The following is an 18,539-nucleotide window of genomic DNA, read 5'->3' as shown; positions in this document are numbered from 1 at the left end:
TAAAGGTTGTGTTGTGAATTCTCTGATTGGTGGAGATTTCTTCACATAATCATGGGTAATGATGTTTTCCCTCAGGAATTCCAGTTAAATGTGATGTATACAAAATTGTTATCAAAAATGTAAGTTATTTAAAAAAGGTCAATGCCTTGAATTGGAAAATAAGTGCTACCAGTGTATTGATTCTGTATCGTGACATTAGTATCACAATACTACTGATTTAGTTTAGTTTTGTTCACCCATACCTCCAGAGTTTGTGCTACAGCATGATTAATCCCAAAACCTCTGACCCACAGTCCTTTCATCCAAGGCAGTGTATATCCAGATGAAATATATATCCAGATCTGGTTAGATCTCATTGTTATAAAACCATGAAGCTTGAACCTGTGCCGAGGCCTCGTTCATAAAACTTTTAGATTCCATGCTAGAAGTTTGAGTATATAGACAGAATGAATAAAACCATTCATAGTACATGTGCTGTTGTCCTGCGCAGTTCTTCAGTAGTCTGAAAATACACAAGCTTTAGGAGCCAACTTTGCTTAGCCCCAGAGTAACCGTAAGTGCTTATTATGAGGCCTTTTTAATTATTCATCATTTTATATGCTTACAGGGTCCAGAATTAACACTCGCCAAGCACCAATTGCGAAAACAAATGAGCTTTAGTAAGTAAATAAAACGGAGCCAGTTGGCCAGGAACTTTATTAGAAACTGTAGCATTGGAAGGTTTCAATCAGATTGCAAAAACAATAGTATGACTGCTGACTGATGAAAGTGGCTTTGTCTTTGATTGTGTTTATGTAAGCGAAAACTTACTATTGAACTTTATTTTGGATTTTGACATTTGCTGTTTTAACGCCATTATCTTTGGCGCGCTTTTGAGCTTGTTGTTTTCCTGAAGAATAAATCCTCCATCACAGGTATCTTGTAGGCTCTGTTAGGGTTTCCTTCAGGATTACTCTGTATTTTGCTGTATTCGTTATCATTTTGCATTATTGACACACTGTTTTCCTAATGAATGTTGTTCAGTTGCTTTGACGCAATGTATTTTGTTTAAAGCGCTATATAAATAAATAAAGGTGACTTGACTTCATCTTATCCTCTCAAGCCTTCTAAGTGTGCTGAGAATGTGCTCTTATGTATGATGCTGCAACCAAACTGGGGTTGGTGGTTTTCTGACTTGGTATGAGAGCCAAAAATCTATTTTAATCTCATCGGACAGAACCTTCTTCCAGCTGTCCTCAGTGTCTCTCACATCCAGGCAAACTGTAGCAGAGATGTCATATGGCATTTTTGACCAGTGGCTTTCTCTTTGGTGCTCTCTGCGTGAAGCACCAGGGTAACCACTGAAGCTTGTAGCTCTTTCAGAGTTGTCATTGGTCTCTACTAGGTGGTCTCCCCCAGCAGTCTCTTTCTTTCACTCATTTTTAACCATACTCCAGTGGATATTCACTGACCCAAAATATTCTTGTCCATCTCTTGACTTGTGCTTTTTAGTTTACAGAGCTGCTGTTTTTGTTGTTGTTGTTGTAGTTGGTTTTTTCTGGCACAGTAATAGTGACTCCCCAGAAGTTGGATTGCCCAGATTGTCCAGAAACTACTTGTTTGCATTTATGTGTGTATTGCATTGAAGGTTGTTAATATTTATCAAGTCCATTTGTGTTTGTGTACAGTACCATTCAAAGGTTTGGGCTCATTAAACAACAAAACAAAAGGCTTCATTTGTGTGACCAAATATACAGTAAAAACAGTAATACTGTGAAATATTATTGTGACACTTTAACAATATAATAACTGTTTTCTATTTTAATTCATTTTAAAATTGAATGTATTCCTGTGATGGCAAATCTGAGACATTAATTCAGTCTTCAGTGTCACTTGATCCTTCCGAAATCATTCTAATCTGCTGATTTGTTAATATTCTGAAACATTTCTTCTTATCAATATTGAAAACCGTTGCTCTGCTTAATATTTTTGTGGAAACCATGATATTTTCTCAGGACTCTTTAAATACTGTAGACGTTTCAGAAGAACAACATTTATTTAAAATGGAAATTTTTTGTAGCATCAAAAGTTTTGTATTCACTGTCACTTGCATTTAATTTTACAGAATCCTTGCAGAATAAATGTGTAAAAAAAAAATTATTTAATCATACGGAGTGTTTTAAAATGCATGTGAAATGTTTGTCTCATGACACAAATGTGAGGAACAATCCCAATGTTTCATTTTTGTGACCAGTGCCACTTTTCTGAGCAATTGAAACCATTGACACTGTCATGTGCTGATTGTCATAAATATATAAAATATATACTTCAGTTATATCAGAAAGAGAAGGAAGAAATCAAAAGAGAGAAATGTCTGTCTGGAATTATTCCACTGTTATTTGCAGCAGTGGTTGATCTTAAAATGTTCTGACTGTTTGCTCTTTCACAATTAGGCTTGGAAAAGACCAAGCAAGCTGACCGCAACATCTGAAAGAACATAGACCAGTTTAATTGGGTTTCTTTATATATGTGCCCTAAAAAGTAAGGTCAACATGGTCATAGAGAGAAAAAAAAAGTAATTTTTCTTTTAGTAAATTGGCAAAACAAAATTGTTCATGAATATTAGTTTTAGGTTGTTTACAGTAAGAAGCCTATCCGGTCTGAGAACTTTGACCTCATGTTTGTTGTGTAACATTGTGTTAAACTTCTACCGTTCTACATGTGCTTTGTGTATGTGTCTGTGCCACGTGTTTATCATTTGAGGAGCGTTTCTGTGCTGTACTCATGTTGAAGAATCAGGAGGCACCACATCTGTTTCACATCTAATGAATCAATATTATGTTTACAGTCAAACATGTTTGATCTTTTCACACAGTGCTGTCTGTACCACTCTCACACTCAACAGATTATAACTGCATTTGAACCTTTCTTCTTTCTTTCTCTGATGGGCAGATCCCTGGTGGAAGATGATGATGCTCAGATGATGAAGGTGTCACTGGGATGCAGTGAAATGGGGCTCTCTTCCCACTTGCAGGCCTCAAAAACAGGAAACACACGCTTCTTTACCAGCAACACACACAGTTCTGTGGTTTTACAGGTAAGTGTGTGTGTGTGTGTGTGTGTGTGTGTGTGTGTGTGATTACATATGTCTCTTTCTAAATGTTGGGGGTCACCATCTGCCATTCTGGCATCATGTCACACGTGTTTGTGTCTGTGTGTGTTCGAAAAAGACTGTGAAGGTCATCTCTGCTGTTACTGGCAGTCAGGCTTTAGTTCACCGATAAAGATAATACCATTCTGATCATCATCCTCATCGGCGGTGGGCTCAGTCCTGCCTGAGGTCCATGAGAACATTCATTAGCACCTATCTGCGGGTCACCTGATAAGTGCCAGCATGTGCTTGTGTGGGAACAAAGGTGAGAATTTAATTGGAATTTGCCAGTGAGTCGTTGCAGACAGATCAATAAGTGAAGGTCACCTGATTCCCTCTGTCTGTGTGCATTGGACCACATTTATTTGGCCACTGTTGCATGATGTGGTGAGGTGAATTGTGTTTATATGAACTTCAGATTTCACTTTATTAGGATTGAATCAGTTTGTTAAATCGAAATATCACAGATAAACAATATTTGAAAAAAGCTGAAGCTGATGACAGCCGCTCTCAGATGACATCATTTCAATTTAAATATGTCACATGGCACATCTCATCCCCCTACAGTATTACTATCTGCTGGAAAAATTATTTGATTCCAGTGATTTGATGGGTAATAGCGCTCTTTTCATTTGATTGGATGTTTATCCCCAGGCTCTGTGTGTCCTCACACACCAAACATACACAGAATGAGTGTTTTAGCAGGTTTAGTGTGTTTTAGCATGTTTTTTGTTGTACATCCAAATAATTTTTTTGACCTTTTCTATTTTTTTTCTATTCTATTTTAACATTCTCATAATAATAATGTAAAAAATATAGATTATTAATTCCATAGTGACACAATATACATAAAGCCCACAAACACCTTCAATGCAGTGTTTGTAAATGTGGATGCCTCAACACAAAATGCTTTTACTGTCAAATTAGATGCAGCAAAAGCATAGTGTTGTCATCTTTCACATTTTACATTTAGCAGACGCTTTTATGCAAAGTGTCTTATGAATGAGGCACATCACAAGCCAAGCTTTTAGTTTTTAGATTTTGTTGTGTCAGACGCTGATGTTATGAGGTAGGTAAAGACAGCCAGTTGGCTTTTCCACGTTTATCATCCAGCCCTGAGGGTGTACTACAGTGTTTGGTGCTTAAAAAGCTGATGTGTAGTTTCAGTAAGTGTAGCACTGATTGGATTGTGCCTTATTTCATGTCCTATCACATGCTTGGCATTTGCTTTTGCACATGCTGCTGGATTGAGCCTGACACAGCGACTGTGAGCGAGAGAGAGAGAGAGAGAGAAAGAGTGTGTATGTGTGTGGACAATGGCTCTGTCCTTTTAATTATAGCTCGTCTCTATCATGGGAGTCCATCTCTGCATCTGACCTCCTGTTCATTAATTAACCCCACAATCTTTTATTCAGAAATGACTCTCATGGGATGCATAGTAATGATACAGTTACTTAATATTCACACTCTGTTTTCTTGGGTGATAACAACAGATTATATTGTGTTTTTGTTGACATTTTTTTCCTCAAGACCATTTCGTTCAATCACTTTCCTCCTCCTCAGCGAATTCATTAAGTCCATTACAGACATGCCTGTCAGTTCTCTTACTTCCTCTGTGTTTTATTTTTTTCTCTCCGTCTCTCAGGGTTTTGATCAGTTGAGGATAGAGGGCCTGCTGTGTGATGTCACGTTGGTGGCAGGAGATGGGGATGAGGCGTTTCCTGTTCACCGAGCCATGATGGCCTCCTCCAGCGACTACTTTAAAGCCATGTTTACAGGTGAGTGAGGGAACAAGACATGGGATAACAAAGGATTAGGTGAGGTGAAGCCAAGTTTCCAGGTAAGGAAGGGATAAAGGAAGGAAGAAAAAAAAACCGAGGTGTTTTGGGACTGAAAGGTCAAAGTTTGACAGAAGAGAGAGAAAAGAGACTCCAGTTAATTTAATAATCTACAGACAATGCTGATGTACTGTACAGTTCAAATTGGCTAAACTGGATTGTTTTGGTTTTTGCTTAGTACTGTCCCTTTAAATCCTCTGCTGTTGTTTTTTTGTGTTTTTTTAAAGTCTGTTAATCATGTAAATATCAGTAATATGTCAGTCTCATTTAGTCCCACCAGAGACTTTCCCTCAGAGCTCAGAGTGTTTCTGACTCTCTCTCCATTCACCCCCTCTCTCTCTCTCTCTCAGAAGCATACTCTTGTTTCTTGAGAAGAAAGAACAAAGCAAGAGTGGTAAAAAAAAAAAAAAAAAGAGCGATAAGAAACAAGGGATTTGCTCTGGGTTATTTGGAAAAGCTTGTTAGAGATAATCAGTTCTATGGAAAGGATTTCATTTCATTGTTTGAATTGAGCTATTCCCTAAATAATTATTCCATTTAATACTGTATACTACCAAACCCTGGATTGGTTTTTAACATAAAACTATTATGAGAGATTCTAAAGAAGCAGTGTGTCCAGGGAATCCTCTTTCTGCAGGCTAACACCATTCCCTGACTAGAGCTGGGGGGAAATCAGTTTATGAATATATCGCGATTTTGAATCAGTCCACAAAAATTCATAATTCAGTCAAGTTTACATTATTTAGTAAAGTGAGTTCCACTTTAATTACAAATATACAACAAACACGATTAATGTAACCATTTTAAAGAAAAAGGATGTTTTGCTATAGCTTTTGGAGCAAGGGTACCACCATCATGCAATACCTCAGCGTGTGATGTCCCGGGATTGATTTGCTCCATTGGACAATTAAGTAATATAAGCATTTCTTTACTTTTTGAACACACAAGTGCTATTTTAAAACAGAAATATTTTGGTTTTCACCATAATTTGGATGAATATTCAACATCAAACTGTTTACATCAGTAAGTTTTAATAGTGCTATCCCAAACATTTTCACAAGGAGAGGTATATTTTAAACAAACAACGCACAATATGTGGCATCTTTGTTCTGTCAGACATTTCAGACATATTTGCATTGCACGACAAGATAGTGGTGCCCTTGCTTCAAAAGCTATAACAAAACAATCCTTTTTTTTATTTAAATTGGTTACATTAATCGTGTTTGTTTTATATACTGTATTTTCCGGACTGTAAGTCGCACTTTTTTTCATAGTTTGGCTGGTCCTGCGATTTATAGTCAGGTGCGACTTATTTGACATGAACCCAGAGAAATGAAACAATAGAAAACATTACCGTCTCCAGCCGCGAGAGGGCGCTCTATGCTGCTCAGTGCTCCTGTAGTCCACACTGAAAACATAGAGCGCCCTCTCGCGGCTGTAGAATGTAATGTTTTCTCTTGGTTCTAAATAAATGCGACTTATGTTTTTTTCCTTGTCATGACGTATTTTTGGACTGATGCGACTCATACTCAGGTGCGACTTATAGTCCGAAAAATACGGTACATTTTCATTCAAGTGGAATTGGTTTACTAAATAATGTAAATTCAACTGACCGCTTCACTTCCAATTCAATTTTTTTTTTAACCATGGTGGTATATGGTAAGGTATAAGGTACACCTTAAAATGTTTATTCGGCAAGAATGCATTAAATTAATCAAAAGGGAGAGAAAAACAAAAAGAGAAATTATTAAATGGCACAACTCTTTTCTTTTTTTTTTGACATTGATAATAATAAATGTTCTTGAGTAATAAATCTCAGAATGATTTCTGAAGGATCATATGACCCTGTAAACCAGAGTAATGACTGTTTAAAAATTCAGCTTTGCAATCACAAGAATAAATTTAAGATTGTAATAATAAATGTTAAGATTGGACACTCTTAAAATTTTAATATTTTACAATAATAGTTTTTACTGTATTCTTTTATTAAATAACTACAATTTTAGTGAGCATAAAAATCTTTCAAAAACATTAACATCTTACCAACCCCAAACCTTTGAATGGTAGTGTATGAATTTTTTTCCATGATAACAGTATTAATCAATAAGGCTCTTCCATGTAAATCTAAGGTTTTGTCCTAACTAGTCATGATGGGCATCAGGACATTTTTTTGATCGCATGGTATCTACTTCTACAGCATCAGGTGGCCACACCCATCAAATCCAATTCATTCAAAACTTAGCTTAGAATAATGTTGCAATAATCATTAAAGTCTGTGTAAAGGCAATTCAGAGAATTTTTTTTGAAACAAAATATAAATGCTAGAAATGTATTGCTATGTATTGTAAACACGTTACAAAGAATGTGAACTATGTAGTATTGAATTATGGAGTTAGACATTACACAGTTTTTCACCATTTTTATGTTCAAGATTTTTTGGGCGGGTCTGCTCTGTGCCTCTGTAGTAGGGCTGTGAATCTTTGGCAAGGCAGCGATTCGATTGGATTACGATTCATAGGTTTTCGATTCGATTAAAGAACGATTTTTGCAAATTTAGAACGATTCAATTCACAATTAAATTCGATTCGATTCGATTATAACGATTCGATTCTGCATTCTTTAAGTGCATTGACGGGATTATTTAAATGCTTCTACTAAATTCTTTAAATGCTTAGTCAGGGGGCAAATTACAGTAGCATTTATGGTTAGAGAACCATAGGTTAGAAAAAAAAAAAACTTTTGTCCATTGTTAAATGCTAGTTTAATGATGCGACATGGCATACGTAAAAATGTATGTAAGCCAAGTTTTTAAAAAAGAGCTTAAAGAGTATTATGTATAAGCTAACATTTTGTCACACCAGGGGCGTAGCCATAATTTCAGAACTGACAGAAATGTCAAATACAATCATTTTATGTATGTAGCCTATATAATAATAATAATAATTATTATTATTATTATTATTTTTTTTTTTTTTTACAAGGAATTATCTTCTTTTTTAATTACTTTTAATTAGCTGTAATAAATCAAATACACTGCTGGACAATAATCAATCATTTGTAATCGATATTTTTTTCCTAATGGCAGTTTTATGATTGTTTTATATACTAGGCTACATTTAATTAGCAATTATTTAAATTTTCTGCACAGAATAAGGTAGAAAATATACTTTATAGTTTCTGTACTGTAATAAATGTCAATTAGCACTGCATCATTCATAAATTGTTTGTGGGTTTTTATTTAAGTTTCATCAGTTCATTCTGCTTTTATTCAGTTTGGCTGCAGATATAGCCTGGCACGTCTATGAGAGCGAGATCGCTTCTCTTTCAGTGTGAAAACGTCTTCATCTCTATTTAACTTTTCCTCTCCATCAGCGAATGATTCTGAGAGAAAACGTGCCAGATTTCTGTTTGCTAATGAAACAAACGCTACTTTCATGCATCTGATAATCAGATAAATCTCGCGCTCTTATTTCAAGGTCGTTGTTGCTGTGGTTAATTTTAAAAGTTTCCTTCGTATATTCGGTTCATCCGCATTGTTTAAAAACATTTATCATTCAATGGATCTGTGCGTATGATTTAGACACTTACATTTCTGCTCCGTCCATGCTACAGCTTTTGACGGCTCCGGTAACTCCGTCAGTAAGATGCAGAGAGCCATTGACAAACTACAGAAAAATTAGCATTACTGGCCACGAGTCCTATAGATCACACGTCAGCTGCTTCAGAGACGAATGGAGCGCGAGCGCAATCCTGTGACAGTTTCAGGCGGTAAACGGTGGAGCGCGTGAAGGACAGATAAGAGGCACGATTCAGAACACTCTTCAAGGTCTCCATTAATGTAGTGTAGTAATTTAATGTGTATACATTTTGAAAGCATTGAATCGCTATAGAAATCGCGATTCATTAGATTCTTAGCATTTTGAATCGATTACTGTCCAAGATCGGTGATTCACGATTCAAAAATCATGTTTCAAGATCGATGCATATGAATCATCAGGGTTTGTAATCGATGCATCGAGAAAACGAGTGAATCGTTACACCCCTACTCTGTAGCCTACACTGAAGACATAGAGCGCCCTCTCGTGGCTGTAGACGGTAATGTTTTCTCTTGGTTCTTGGTTCTAAATAAAATGTGACTTATAGTCCAGTGCGACTTATATGTGGGTTTTTTTCCTCGTCATGATGTATTTTTGGACTGGTGCCTCTGTCACGTTAATGTATATTACCTGGTTGCGATAATTTACAAAACCACTTGGTCTCCTTGTTTAAATTTCCTACAAATTATGATATCAAGATGAGATAGATTAATTTTGTGAAGAGCCACCTTGATGGAGAGCTGAGGATCACCTCCGACACCTGCCTCTGTAGTCAACATTTTACACAGATAGTTTTACAGACTTTCATCAGAGACAACTAGGACTCACTGATAATCCGCTGTTACTGGTGAATGGCGGCCCATCGCAGACAGAGGACATTCCCACAAGCATTTGAGAGCAATACTGCTTTTTTTCAAGATTTTGATCACTTATTTTAAACTTATTTTATTTTCTTGGCAGTCTTTTATCATTCAAATTTGACTGGGTTAATAACACATTTTTCTGTTGTGTGACAAACTCAGAACACATATGTAATATTGCTTTACACGTTACAATATCTATACGTAATCTTCTGATTAACTGTGATTATGTGCACAAACACACTAATCGTGTTCGGTTGTATATGGAATGTGTATATAGCTAAGAAGTGTGCTGTATCTGTTTATAGGTCAGTGAAGTTTGTAAGCCCATCAAAGTCCTGCTCACACTTGAGCATTTCAGCACAGCTGTAAATGCTGTCTGTCACTTTTCCATTCTCCCCTTGTGTTCTACTTATCATTTTCTTTCTCTTTCCTTCTCTCTTTCTCCATCTCTGTATAGTTGAGGAGTCACATCTGAATTAATGAAAGTGGTTTGATTTATTTCAAACGTGGCTCTTGAATAAGTGGCTAATTATCATTGCAAAGAGAATTGGTGACAGCTTGCAGTGAGACTCACTTATCTTCTCTCTCTTTTCCCCTCTCCCTCATTCTCCTTTTTGTTTTTGTCACTCTTCCCTCTCTGCTTTTGATCTGCTCGTTTGCAACGTTTTTTGGCAATCCCTCCCCCATTCTTTTCTTCTGCGTTCTCTTCATCTGTTTTTGCCCTTTTATATCTGTTTTGCTTTTATATTTCTTTGCACTGATTCTCTCTCACTTTCACCCCCCCCCCCCCACCCCCGTCATCTCTTCCTCTCTTTTTCTTTTTTTGTCCTCAGGTGGAATGAAAGAGCAGGATTTGATGTGTATAAAGCTGCATGGTGTAAATCGAATAGGGCTAAAGAAGATTATTGACTTCATTTACACCGCCAAACTCTCTCTCAACATGGAGAACCTACAGGACACCCTAGAGGCTGCTAGCTTCCTCCAGATCCTGCCTGTCCTTGACTTTTGCAAAGTCTTTCTCATTTCTGGGGTAGGACACTGTTCAAACTGTTTCAAATGAGAAAGCTTTTATGTATTTTGTAATGTGAAAACACAATTCCTCCCTCCTCTTAGGTGTCGCTGGACAACTGCGTGGAGGTGGGGCGCATCGCCAACACCTACAACCTCACAGAGGTGGACAAATACGTCAACAATTTTATCCTGAAGAATTTTCCCTCGCTACTCGGCACCGGCGAGTTTGTCAAACTTCCTTTCGAACGTCTAGCATTTGTGCTGTCCTCCAACAGTCTAAAACACTGCAGCGAGCTGGACCTGTTCAAATCTGCGTGCCGCTGGTTACGCTGCGAAGAAGGCCGCATGGAATACGCCGCCAAGCTAATGCGCAATATCCGATTCCCCCTAATGAGTCCGACAGAACTCATAAACCACGTACAAACTGTCGACTTCATGCGTACGGACAATACTTGTGTTAATCTTTTATTAGAAGCCAGCAACTACCAGATGATGCCATACATGCAGCCGGTGATGCAGTCGGACCGAACTGTGATCCGTTCAGACAATACCCATTTAGTGACACTAGGGGGCGTGCTACGGCAACAGCTAGTTGTAAGTAAAGAGTTGCGACTTTTTGACGAAAAAGCACATGAATGGAAGGCACTGGCACCCATGGACGCCCCACGCTACCAGCACGGGATCGCAGTGATCGGGAACTTTTTGTATGTGGTCGGGGGACAGAGTAACTATGACACGAAAGGTAAAACCGCTGTGGATACCGTGTTTCGATACGACCCGAGGTATAACAAGTGGATTCAGGTGGCATGTCTGAATGAGAAGAGGACCTTTTTTCATCTGAGCGCTCTCAAAGGACATCTATACGCTGTGGGCGGGAGAAACGCTGCAGGAGAGCTGGGTGAGTCAGGAAAGGATTTTAGTCTCACAGCAGGGGACAGATTTCCAAGGGACACGCTGTGCTTCAATTGTTGACATGTTTTGTAAATATAACATTAATAGGTGTCTTGTAGTACTAATTATGTGTGGATGCAAAAAAAACAACAACCGAAATGCTAAAAAGATCTTGGTATTTTTGGTTGGTCCTAATTTTAGAAAGATTTGACTTGATGTTGAAGGAGAGCTGGTTTGTCAGTAGTGCTGCACCCTAAGGGGTGTTGCTAATCATGTCAGTGGTTCTCAACTGGTGAGCCGTGACTCAAAATGCTTTCATCACTTCTGTAGAAACTAGCATAATAAGGTAGATACCAACATGGACAGGATACATGACATCAACTCCACCTTCAGAACCATGTACAAAATTACACAAGATCAAAAATTACAACCTAGACTACATTAAATGTTGATTTACATGCAGTGAGGATAAACATGGTTTGTGCCGACACCATTGTGTTTTGTGATGCAACTTCATAAATGTAGAGCACAGTCTTGGGTTTTATCCATCAGTTGTTCTTTGGTTTAACACAGATCTGAATGCAAGCTTGCAGTGGATCAGATCGCAGAAGGCTGTCATATCACTGGAAGATTGAGCCATGACATTTAGATGAAACATTATTACTTAAATAAATGTATGCATGGATGAATTGTTCACAATAAGATCAGAAAGATACATTTAAAAAAATATACGGGCTGATTTTACATGTTGCTGGAGGTCCATTTTTATATTGAGCCTTCATCATGATAATAACTTTACTGCATATCGTTGAGCATATGTGGTTAACTGTAATATTAATATATTTAATTTGTTTTGTTTTTAAATCGTTTAGGAACATACATAAAAATGAAATCCCAATTTATATTGGATCATTTCAGGCTACATACGTTTGGGTGCCCTGGAAACAACAAAGTGAGAAACCGTCAAACTCATAAACTAATTGCCATTGCCAAAAAAAGCTTTCAGGAAAAAATCTGAATAGTGTAGAGGATTTATGTCCGTTATATGGAGAGACATTTCTCGCTTTTGGCACGGTTAGCTTTATAGTCTTATACTAGCAGCTATGGTTGTATGACTGTATCAGGCAAAGGTGGAGCTAAACATGAGATGATAGTTCTCACAGGGTGAATGCCCCAGTGGAACGTGGGTAATTAAAACGCAGGGGCAGCTCCACACAGCAAAACACCAGAACATAAGAGTACAAACACATCCTCACAACCAAAAATGACCTTCATCATCCACCGCAATGCTCCTCATTACTATACACACAAACACACAGACCAGATATACAGCTGTTAAAAATTGACAGGAAAGAGACAAACACCTGTCACACAGAGTGAGAGACTTCCACAGTGAGAGAAAAACAAAACGTACTTACAGCCTCTGCATCCAATTTACATGGACACACACACACACCGCACACGGGCCCTTCTCATGTTTATCAGACAACACTCAAGCCCCTTGTTTCTGTTGCGACCACCATCATGGCGGTCAAGTGGAATTTATTGCTTTGAGTTGAATTTAATCTTTTTACCCCGTACAGTTTGAGGACTTTGCCCGCTGCACAGTGTGTTTGATTTGTCCCTCTCTGTAAAAGATTTGCAGGAACAGAAGTTAAATACCAATCACAAGTGATGGATTTTAAAAGCTACCTTACCCAGGAATTAGGAATTATTACATAGATGCTGAATGACAAATAATGCAGTTTTTTTTGTTTTGTTTTTTTTTTTATAAAAAAAATTTGAGGTCATCTGTTATTGTAAGTGTAGACTGACAGATCCTGATGTATGGGGTTGTGAAAAAAAAAAAAAAAAAGTGATGTGACATTCAGCCAAGTATGGTGACCCATAATCAGAATCCGTGCTCTGCATTTAACCCATCCAAAGTGCACACACACAGAGCAGTGAACACACACACACACTGTGAACACACACCCGGAGCAGTGGGCAGTCATTTATGCTGCGGCACCCGGGGAGCAGTTGGGGGTTCAGTGCCTTTTGTTTAAGGGCACCTCAGTCATGTTATTGCCGGCCCGAGATTCAAACCCACAACCATAGGGTTAGGAGTCAAACTCTCTAAACACTAGGCCACGACTTCCCCCAAATGAGTGAATGAAGAATGACTGAATGAATGTTGTGCAGGTTATATTTATGATCGTAGTTTACTGATTTTGCCTTTAAGAAGCTCTGAGAGTTGTATTTTTGTTTCAGTCAGAACAGAAACAGACTCTCCTGGCTGTCTTTATTAAGTTGTGTGCTGTATGTTACTGTAATGAACAATTTTAGCCCACACTGGCTGCTTTTTGGCAGTTCGATTGAAAAGTCAACCACATCAGTTTTAGAAAACCTTGAACTAATAGATAGAAACTATGTAGACAATGAACTTATGCTGTTGTTTAGTATAATGAACAAATGGGCACCCATCTTTACTTTAAATACCCATAATCACTGCACAAATGTGATTTTATTGATTTATTTTCCACTGACACTTTAATTAAAATCCTATGGATATCAGTGTGAGTGTCATAAACCTCCACCGCTCTATTTCAGACCACTCATTTTCCACCTGCAGTTGTTTAGGATTTTAAATGCAGTTGATTTAATAAACTGCTAGATGGAGAAGCTATATTTTATTACCCTTCTATCTTTTAGCCGGACGACAGACTCCGCATGAAGTGCTTGTTCTGTGATTGGTTCATCTGTGAACCAATATTAATGGTCATCAGAATCTAACCTTGCATCTGTTCGGTGTGCTGTGAAAGTACACTAGATTGGTTGTGTATAATTGAGCACTAAATCATCCCTGTTCTCTGTGTTTGTGAGAGCATGACTAATGTACAAGAACTCATTTTCTGTCCCCTTTAGACCTCTTCTTGGATCCATTGGAGCTCGGCTGTTAGTCTAGTCATCTTTATTGGCATTCATGCTTCATCTCTAATTCTCACTGTCTCTCGTCTTTCTCCAGCAACTGTGGAGAGTTATAACCCCAGGACAAACGAATGGATGTATGTGGCCAAAATGAACGAGCCGCATTATGGACACGCAGGCACTGTTTACGGAGGATACATGTATATTTCAGGTACCTGTCACATATCTTTATGTTTGTTAGTCTTGAGGACATTTGTTGTAATTTATTATTGTCAGTTTTCAGCAGTCATTCCTCCAGTCTTCAGTGTCACATGACCCTTCAGAAATCTTTCAACTATGATGATTTGCTGCTCAACAAACATTTTAACAATATTCAGGACATTTGTGCTGCTTAATATTTTTGGGGAAGAAATTATAAATATTTTTATAACTGTTTTTACTGTCATTTTTATTAGTTTAATGTATTCTTCCTGACTAAAGGTGTTCATTTCTTTCAACAAAAAAGAAATCTTACTGTAACTGAAACCAAACTTTTGATTGGTTGTATATATGTCATGTGAAAGAAAACAATCCTGATCTAAAGGAAAAATATTTTGAGCATCAAGCTCTAGATTCGATTTGATTTATTTCGGTTTTAAAGTCAACAAGAACAGCTTAAAACCACACATTTCACCTTTTAATATGTGCACCAATTCAAGAAAAAAAGTCAAAGTTAGTCACGTACTCGTCCTCATTCTCAAACACATTGTCACAGATCAGGTAGCTGGTAAGGTGTCGCTGACAGGAAGAGGAATATCTGGAGGGTGAGAATGAGATGTTCTCACCACACACACAAACTGATCCTCCATAGATCAGTGTGTGTGTGTGTGTTCCCTCTGTCACACAGAAGCACTTTCAGATGGCAAGAAATGAGCTTCTCTAAACAGAGGAACACACAGACTCCCTCTCACAGGATGTTAACCTGTCCTGTGTAGGATTGTTCCCGTCGCATGCTCACTTTACAGGATTGCAGGTCAAATGCTGCTTTATGGAGATGAGTCCTACTTTCACTGAGAATGATAAACGGAGAGAGAGATGGTTGGTTGGATAGGATGGCGAGAGGAGGAGATGTAGTGATGACATGAATCAGAGAAGTGTGTTTCTGTGTGATAATGAACACTGAGGTATGTAGGAGGAGTGTGATCACACACACATGAAGGGAACTGTGATAATGCTGCTCAAGGCTTTCTGTCGTCTTCTCCCACACACACATTTACCTCTCCAGAAGTTAGCTTTTCCTTTTACACAAGCATGAGACGGATGAGTCTCATTCAACCCTCCAGCAACTCCTAAACATGTGTGTGCACTCTGTCACTGTAGGCAAAAATTAGTTTAGTATTATTATGTAGTATTTATTTTCTATCTTTTATATACATATACTATTATTTTTATTTTTTGCCATTTTTAAAATACTATTTATTTATCTGCCTCTAAACAAGTGTTTTCTATGGACATACAAGGCCATGTGGATGGAGAAAATTAATGTTAACAGTATTATGTCATATTTAGAGTCCAGTCGAATCCAAATGGATAAAATCCCGTCCCAATGTATCTTTTTTCCAGGCTGAATACTCTTTCACTCAAAAATGTTGAATGCTTTCTGAATGGAGCTAATGAAAAATGTCAGTGTGACATTTCTGGAGAGTTAATAGCTGTTGTAAAAACAATCTCTTCAAAACTGCACACAAAATATAAAACCCTCCTCCAAGTCACTCTCTCAAACTGCTCTGCCTCAAGCATTGTGTATTTATTCATGCAAGTCTTTTCTAGTGATGTACATACACACATTTACATTGATTCTCACACTTCTTTCCCTCCTTCCTCTCCTCCACCTACGCTTTTTCTCTGGAGTATTTTGGGAATTGCTGATCCTTTTGTTTTTCATCTGGTGTCTGTGTCCTTACTGCATGCCTCTCTCTCTCTCTCTCTCTCGCTCTCTCTCTCAGTTATATGGGTCATGAAGCTGTGCACTCAGATGAGCTGTAGTGTGCATGCATGACACGGTCTGATGTTATGTGCTGCCTCATGTTTGTTCTCTGTCATCATCTGTCCTTCTCCTTCTCCTTACCCTAATCTTACCTCATCCTCTCGCCTGTGCCTGTTTCCTCATCATTTCACTTCAGACTTTCTTCTTTTTCGGCTTTATTTGTGTTTTGATTCATACAGATGCACTGGAGGCGGAGAGTGAGAAAGTGTGTGTGTTTGTGAGTGAATCATTCTCATCTCTTAGTAAAGACTAGAATGGCTGGATGGATAGATGGATAAAGAGTTAGAGGGCAAAAATAGGAGGGATGGAGAGAGGAGGAAGAGAAGGGAGGGGTCGGGTTGGCTGATGCCCAGGTGCCTGATGGGATGGTTCTCTTTATTTTCAACCCTCCCTGTAGACATGTCCTGTTTTTTCGTCCGCTTCCTACTCTAGTTCATTTCAGTGGGTGTGCGGACTTGTTTGTGTGTGTGCGTGTGTTTTCAAAGATGCATTATTCAATCTTAACTCTTTCCTCAGCAGGCCTTGAGAGAGTTTCCGTGCACACATTCTGCATTATTCATGTCTTGTTGTGTATATCTAATGCTTTCAGGAGCGTGCACACACAAGGTGTGAGATGTGATGTGAATTCTCTCTGCGGTTTGTTGTGCAGGTGGAATAACCCACGACACCTTTCAGAAGGAGCTCATGTGCTTCGACCCTGACGCTGATAAGTGGTCTCAGAAGGCTCCCATGACCACGGTCCGTGGCCTGCACTGCATGTGCACGGTGGGCGACCGCCTCTACGTCATTGGAGGAAACCATTTCCGGGGCACAAGCGACTATGACGACGTGCTGAGCTGCGAGTACTACAGTCCCGCCCTGGACCTGTGGACGCCGATCGCCGCCATGCTTCGAGGGCAGAGCGATGTGGGCGTGGCTGTGTTTGAGAACAAGATCTACGTGGTGGGCGGCTACTCGTGGAACAACCGCTGCATGGTGGAGATTGTTCAGAAATACGACCCTGAGAAGGACGAATGGCACAAAGTGTTTGACTTGCCCGAGTCCCTCGGCGGTATCAGAGCCTGCACTCTGACCGTATTTCCGCCCGAGGACCTCTCGCTCTCCGGCTCACCAAACTGCGAGTCTCCTCTGTCGGCTCCTTGAGAATGGATGGAGGGAGAGTGAGAGAGACAAAGGAATAAATAGACGGATTGGTTGACAAGACATGCCAGATGGATGAGTGATTCCAACTCCCATCACTCTGCAGTCTCTCTTGTTCTCTCTCTCTCTCTCTCTCTCTCTCTCTCTCTCTCTCTCTCTCTATCTCTCTCTGTTCCCACAGGAAAAAGACAATGTTTGCACTCCCCACTGATCTACGTTTCAATGGTGTCTGTGGTGAAACCCCATCCCACCCCTCGAACGATTCCACTTCTCTTCCTCATCCCTTCGCCTCATCCATTCTTCAGTCCCCTCTTGATGAGAAAGAAAAATGGAAGCACTCCCAGGGTTGGGTGTAACTAAATGTGAACATTGCATTTGGGGGGTTTGTTTTGTCTCTTTTGGCAGGAATAACCGTAACTTGAACAACAAATGACTTTGCAATTCAACTTTTCTACCTGAGTCTCCAGAGTTTTGCTATGAAGACTATGTTTCCCTGATCCTACCTGCTCTGAGGTCGCCTACCCCCTCACTATTCTCTCTCTCTCTCTCTCTCTCCATCATGCCTGCTCATTTTTCCCGTTTCTGTCCACTCTGACCCTTTGCCCAGTTTTTTACCCTCATTCTCTTGTCTCTCTCAGGGGGTTAGTTGACCTTTGACCACAGGATGAGGAAACGGTTTTAAACTCAGGGGTTGGCCTGCCCCCATCCCTCCCTGCCTAACTGATATTTCATTTCTCTACTCCTGCTGTTATTATGAACCATTAACAGAATTGTGTTTTCTAAATTTAATAAACAAGATTTTGAGGAAAAAAAATTAGTGTTGGTTTGATTTTCATTTAGTTCTCAGCTTTCTTAAAAGCTTTTTCTATACACTGGCCATCAACATCATATATTGTCTTTAAAATACATAATGGGCTTGAGTGCCATATTGCTTTTATTCAAGGTTAGCTACACAACTGTATGTTTGAACATAGCCGTTGTTGACCAGTCAGCATCTAGGATCAGAAGAATCCATTTTATAATCAAGAATCCACTTCAACAGTTACGTGAAGAGTCTGTTTAATATGGACTTGAATGGGCTATCATGGCCCGAGACACCAAGGCGTTCTGAAGAGTTCAGTACAGTCCACATCATCA

At 39.0% G+C, this 18,539-nt stretch overlaps 1 protein-coding gene across 3 annotated transcripts in view; it reads left to right on the top strand.

The window, feature by feature from the left end:
- Positions 1 to 18,216, top strand: part of LOC132139554 (kelch-like protein 13) — a 51,100-nt gene extending 32,884 nt beyond the window's left edge. For all 3 annotated transcript variants that reach the window (XM_059547997.1, XM_059547996.1, XM_059547994.1), the window contains 6 exons: positions 2,932 to 3,076; positions 4,776 to 4,908; positions 10,261 to 10,457; positions 10,541 to 11,336; positions 14,334 to 14,447; positions 16,912 to 18,216. In XM_059547997.1, coding sequence (XP_059403980.1) covers positions 2,932 to 3,076; positions 4,776 to 4,908; positions 10,261 to 10,457; positions 10,541 to 11,336; positions 14,334 to 14,447; positions 16,912 to 17,405 — 1,879 coding nt within the window. In that variant the 3' untranslated portion in view covers positions 17,406 to 18,216. The remainder of the gene's footprint in view (positions 1 to 2,931; positions 3,077 to 4,775; positions 4,909 to 10,260; positions 10,458 to 10,540; positions 11,337 to 14,333; positions 14,448 to 16,911) is intronic.
- Positions 18,217 to 18,539: the final 323 nt, after the last annotated feature.

This window comes from Carassius carassius, chromosome 4 (genome assembly GCF_963082965.1).
Source record: "Carassius carassius chromosome 4, fCarCar2.1, whole genome shotgun sequence".
Lineage (NCBI taxonomy): Eukaryota > Metazoa > Chordata > Actinopteri > Cypriniformes > Cyprinidae > Carassius > Carassius carassius.
The sequence above is the reverse complement of the archived record's forward strand: the minus strand, read 5'-3'. Positions and strand labels throughout refer to the sequence as shown.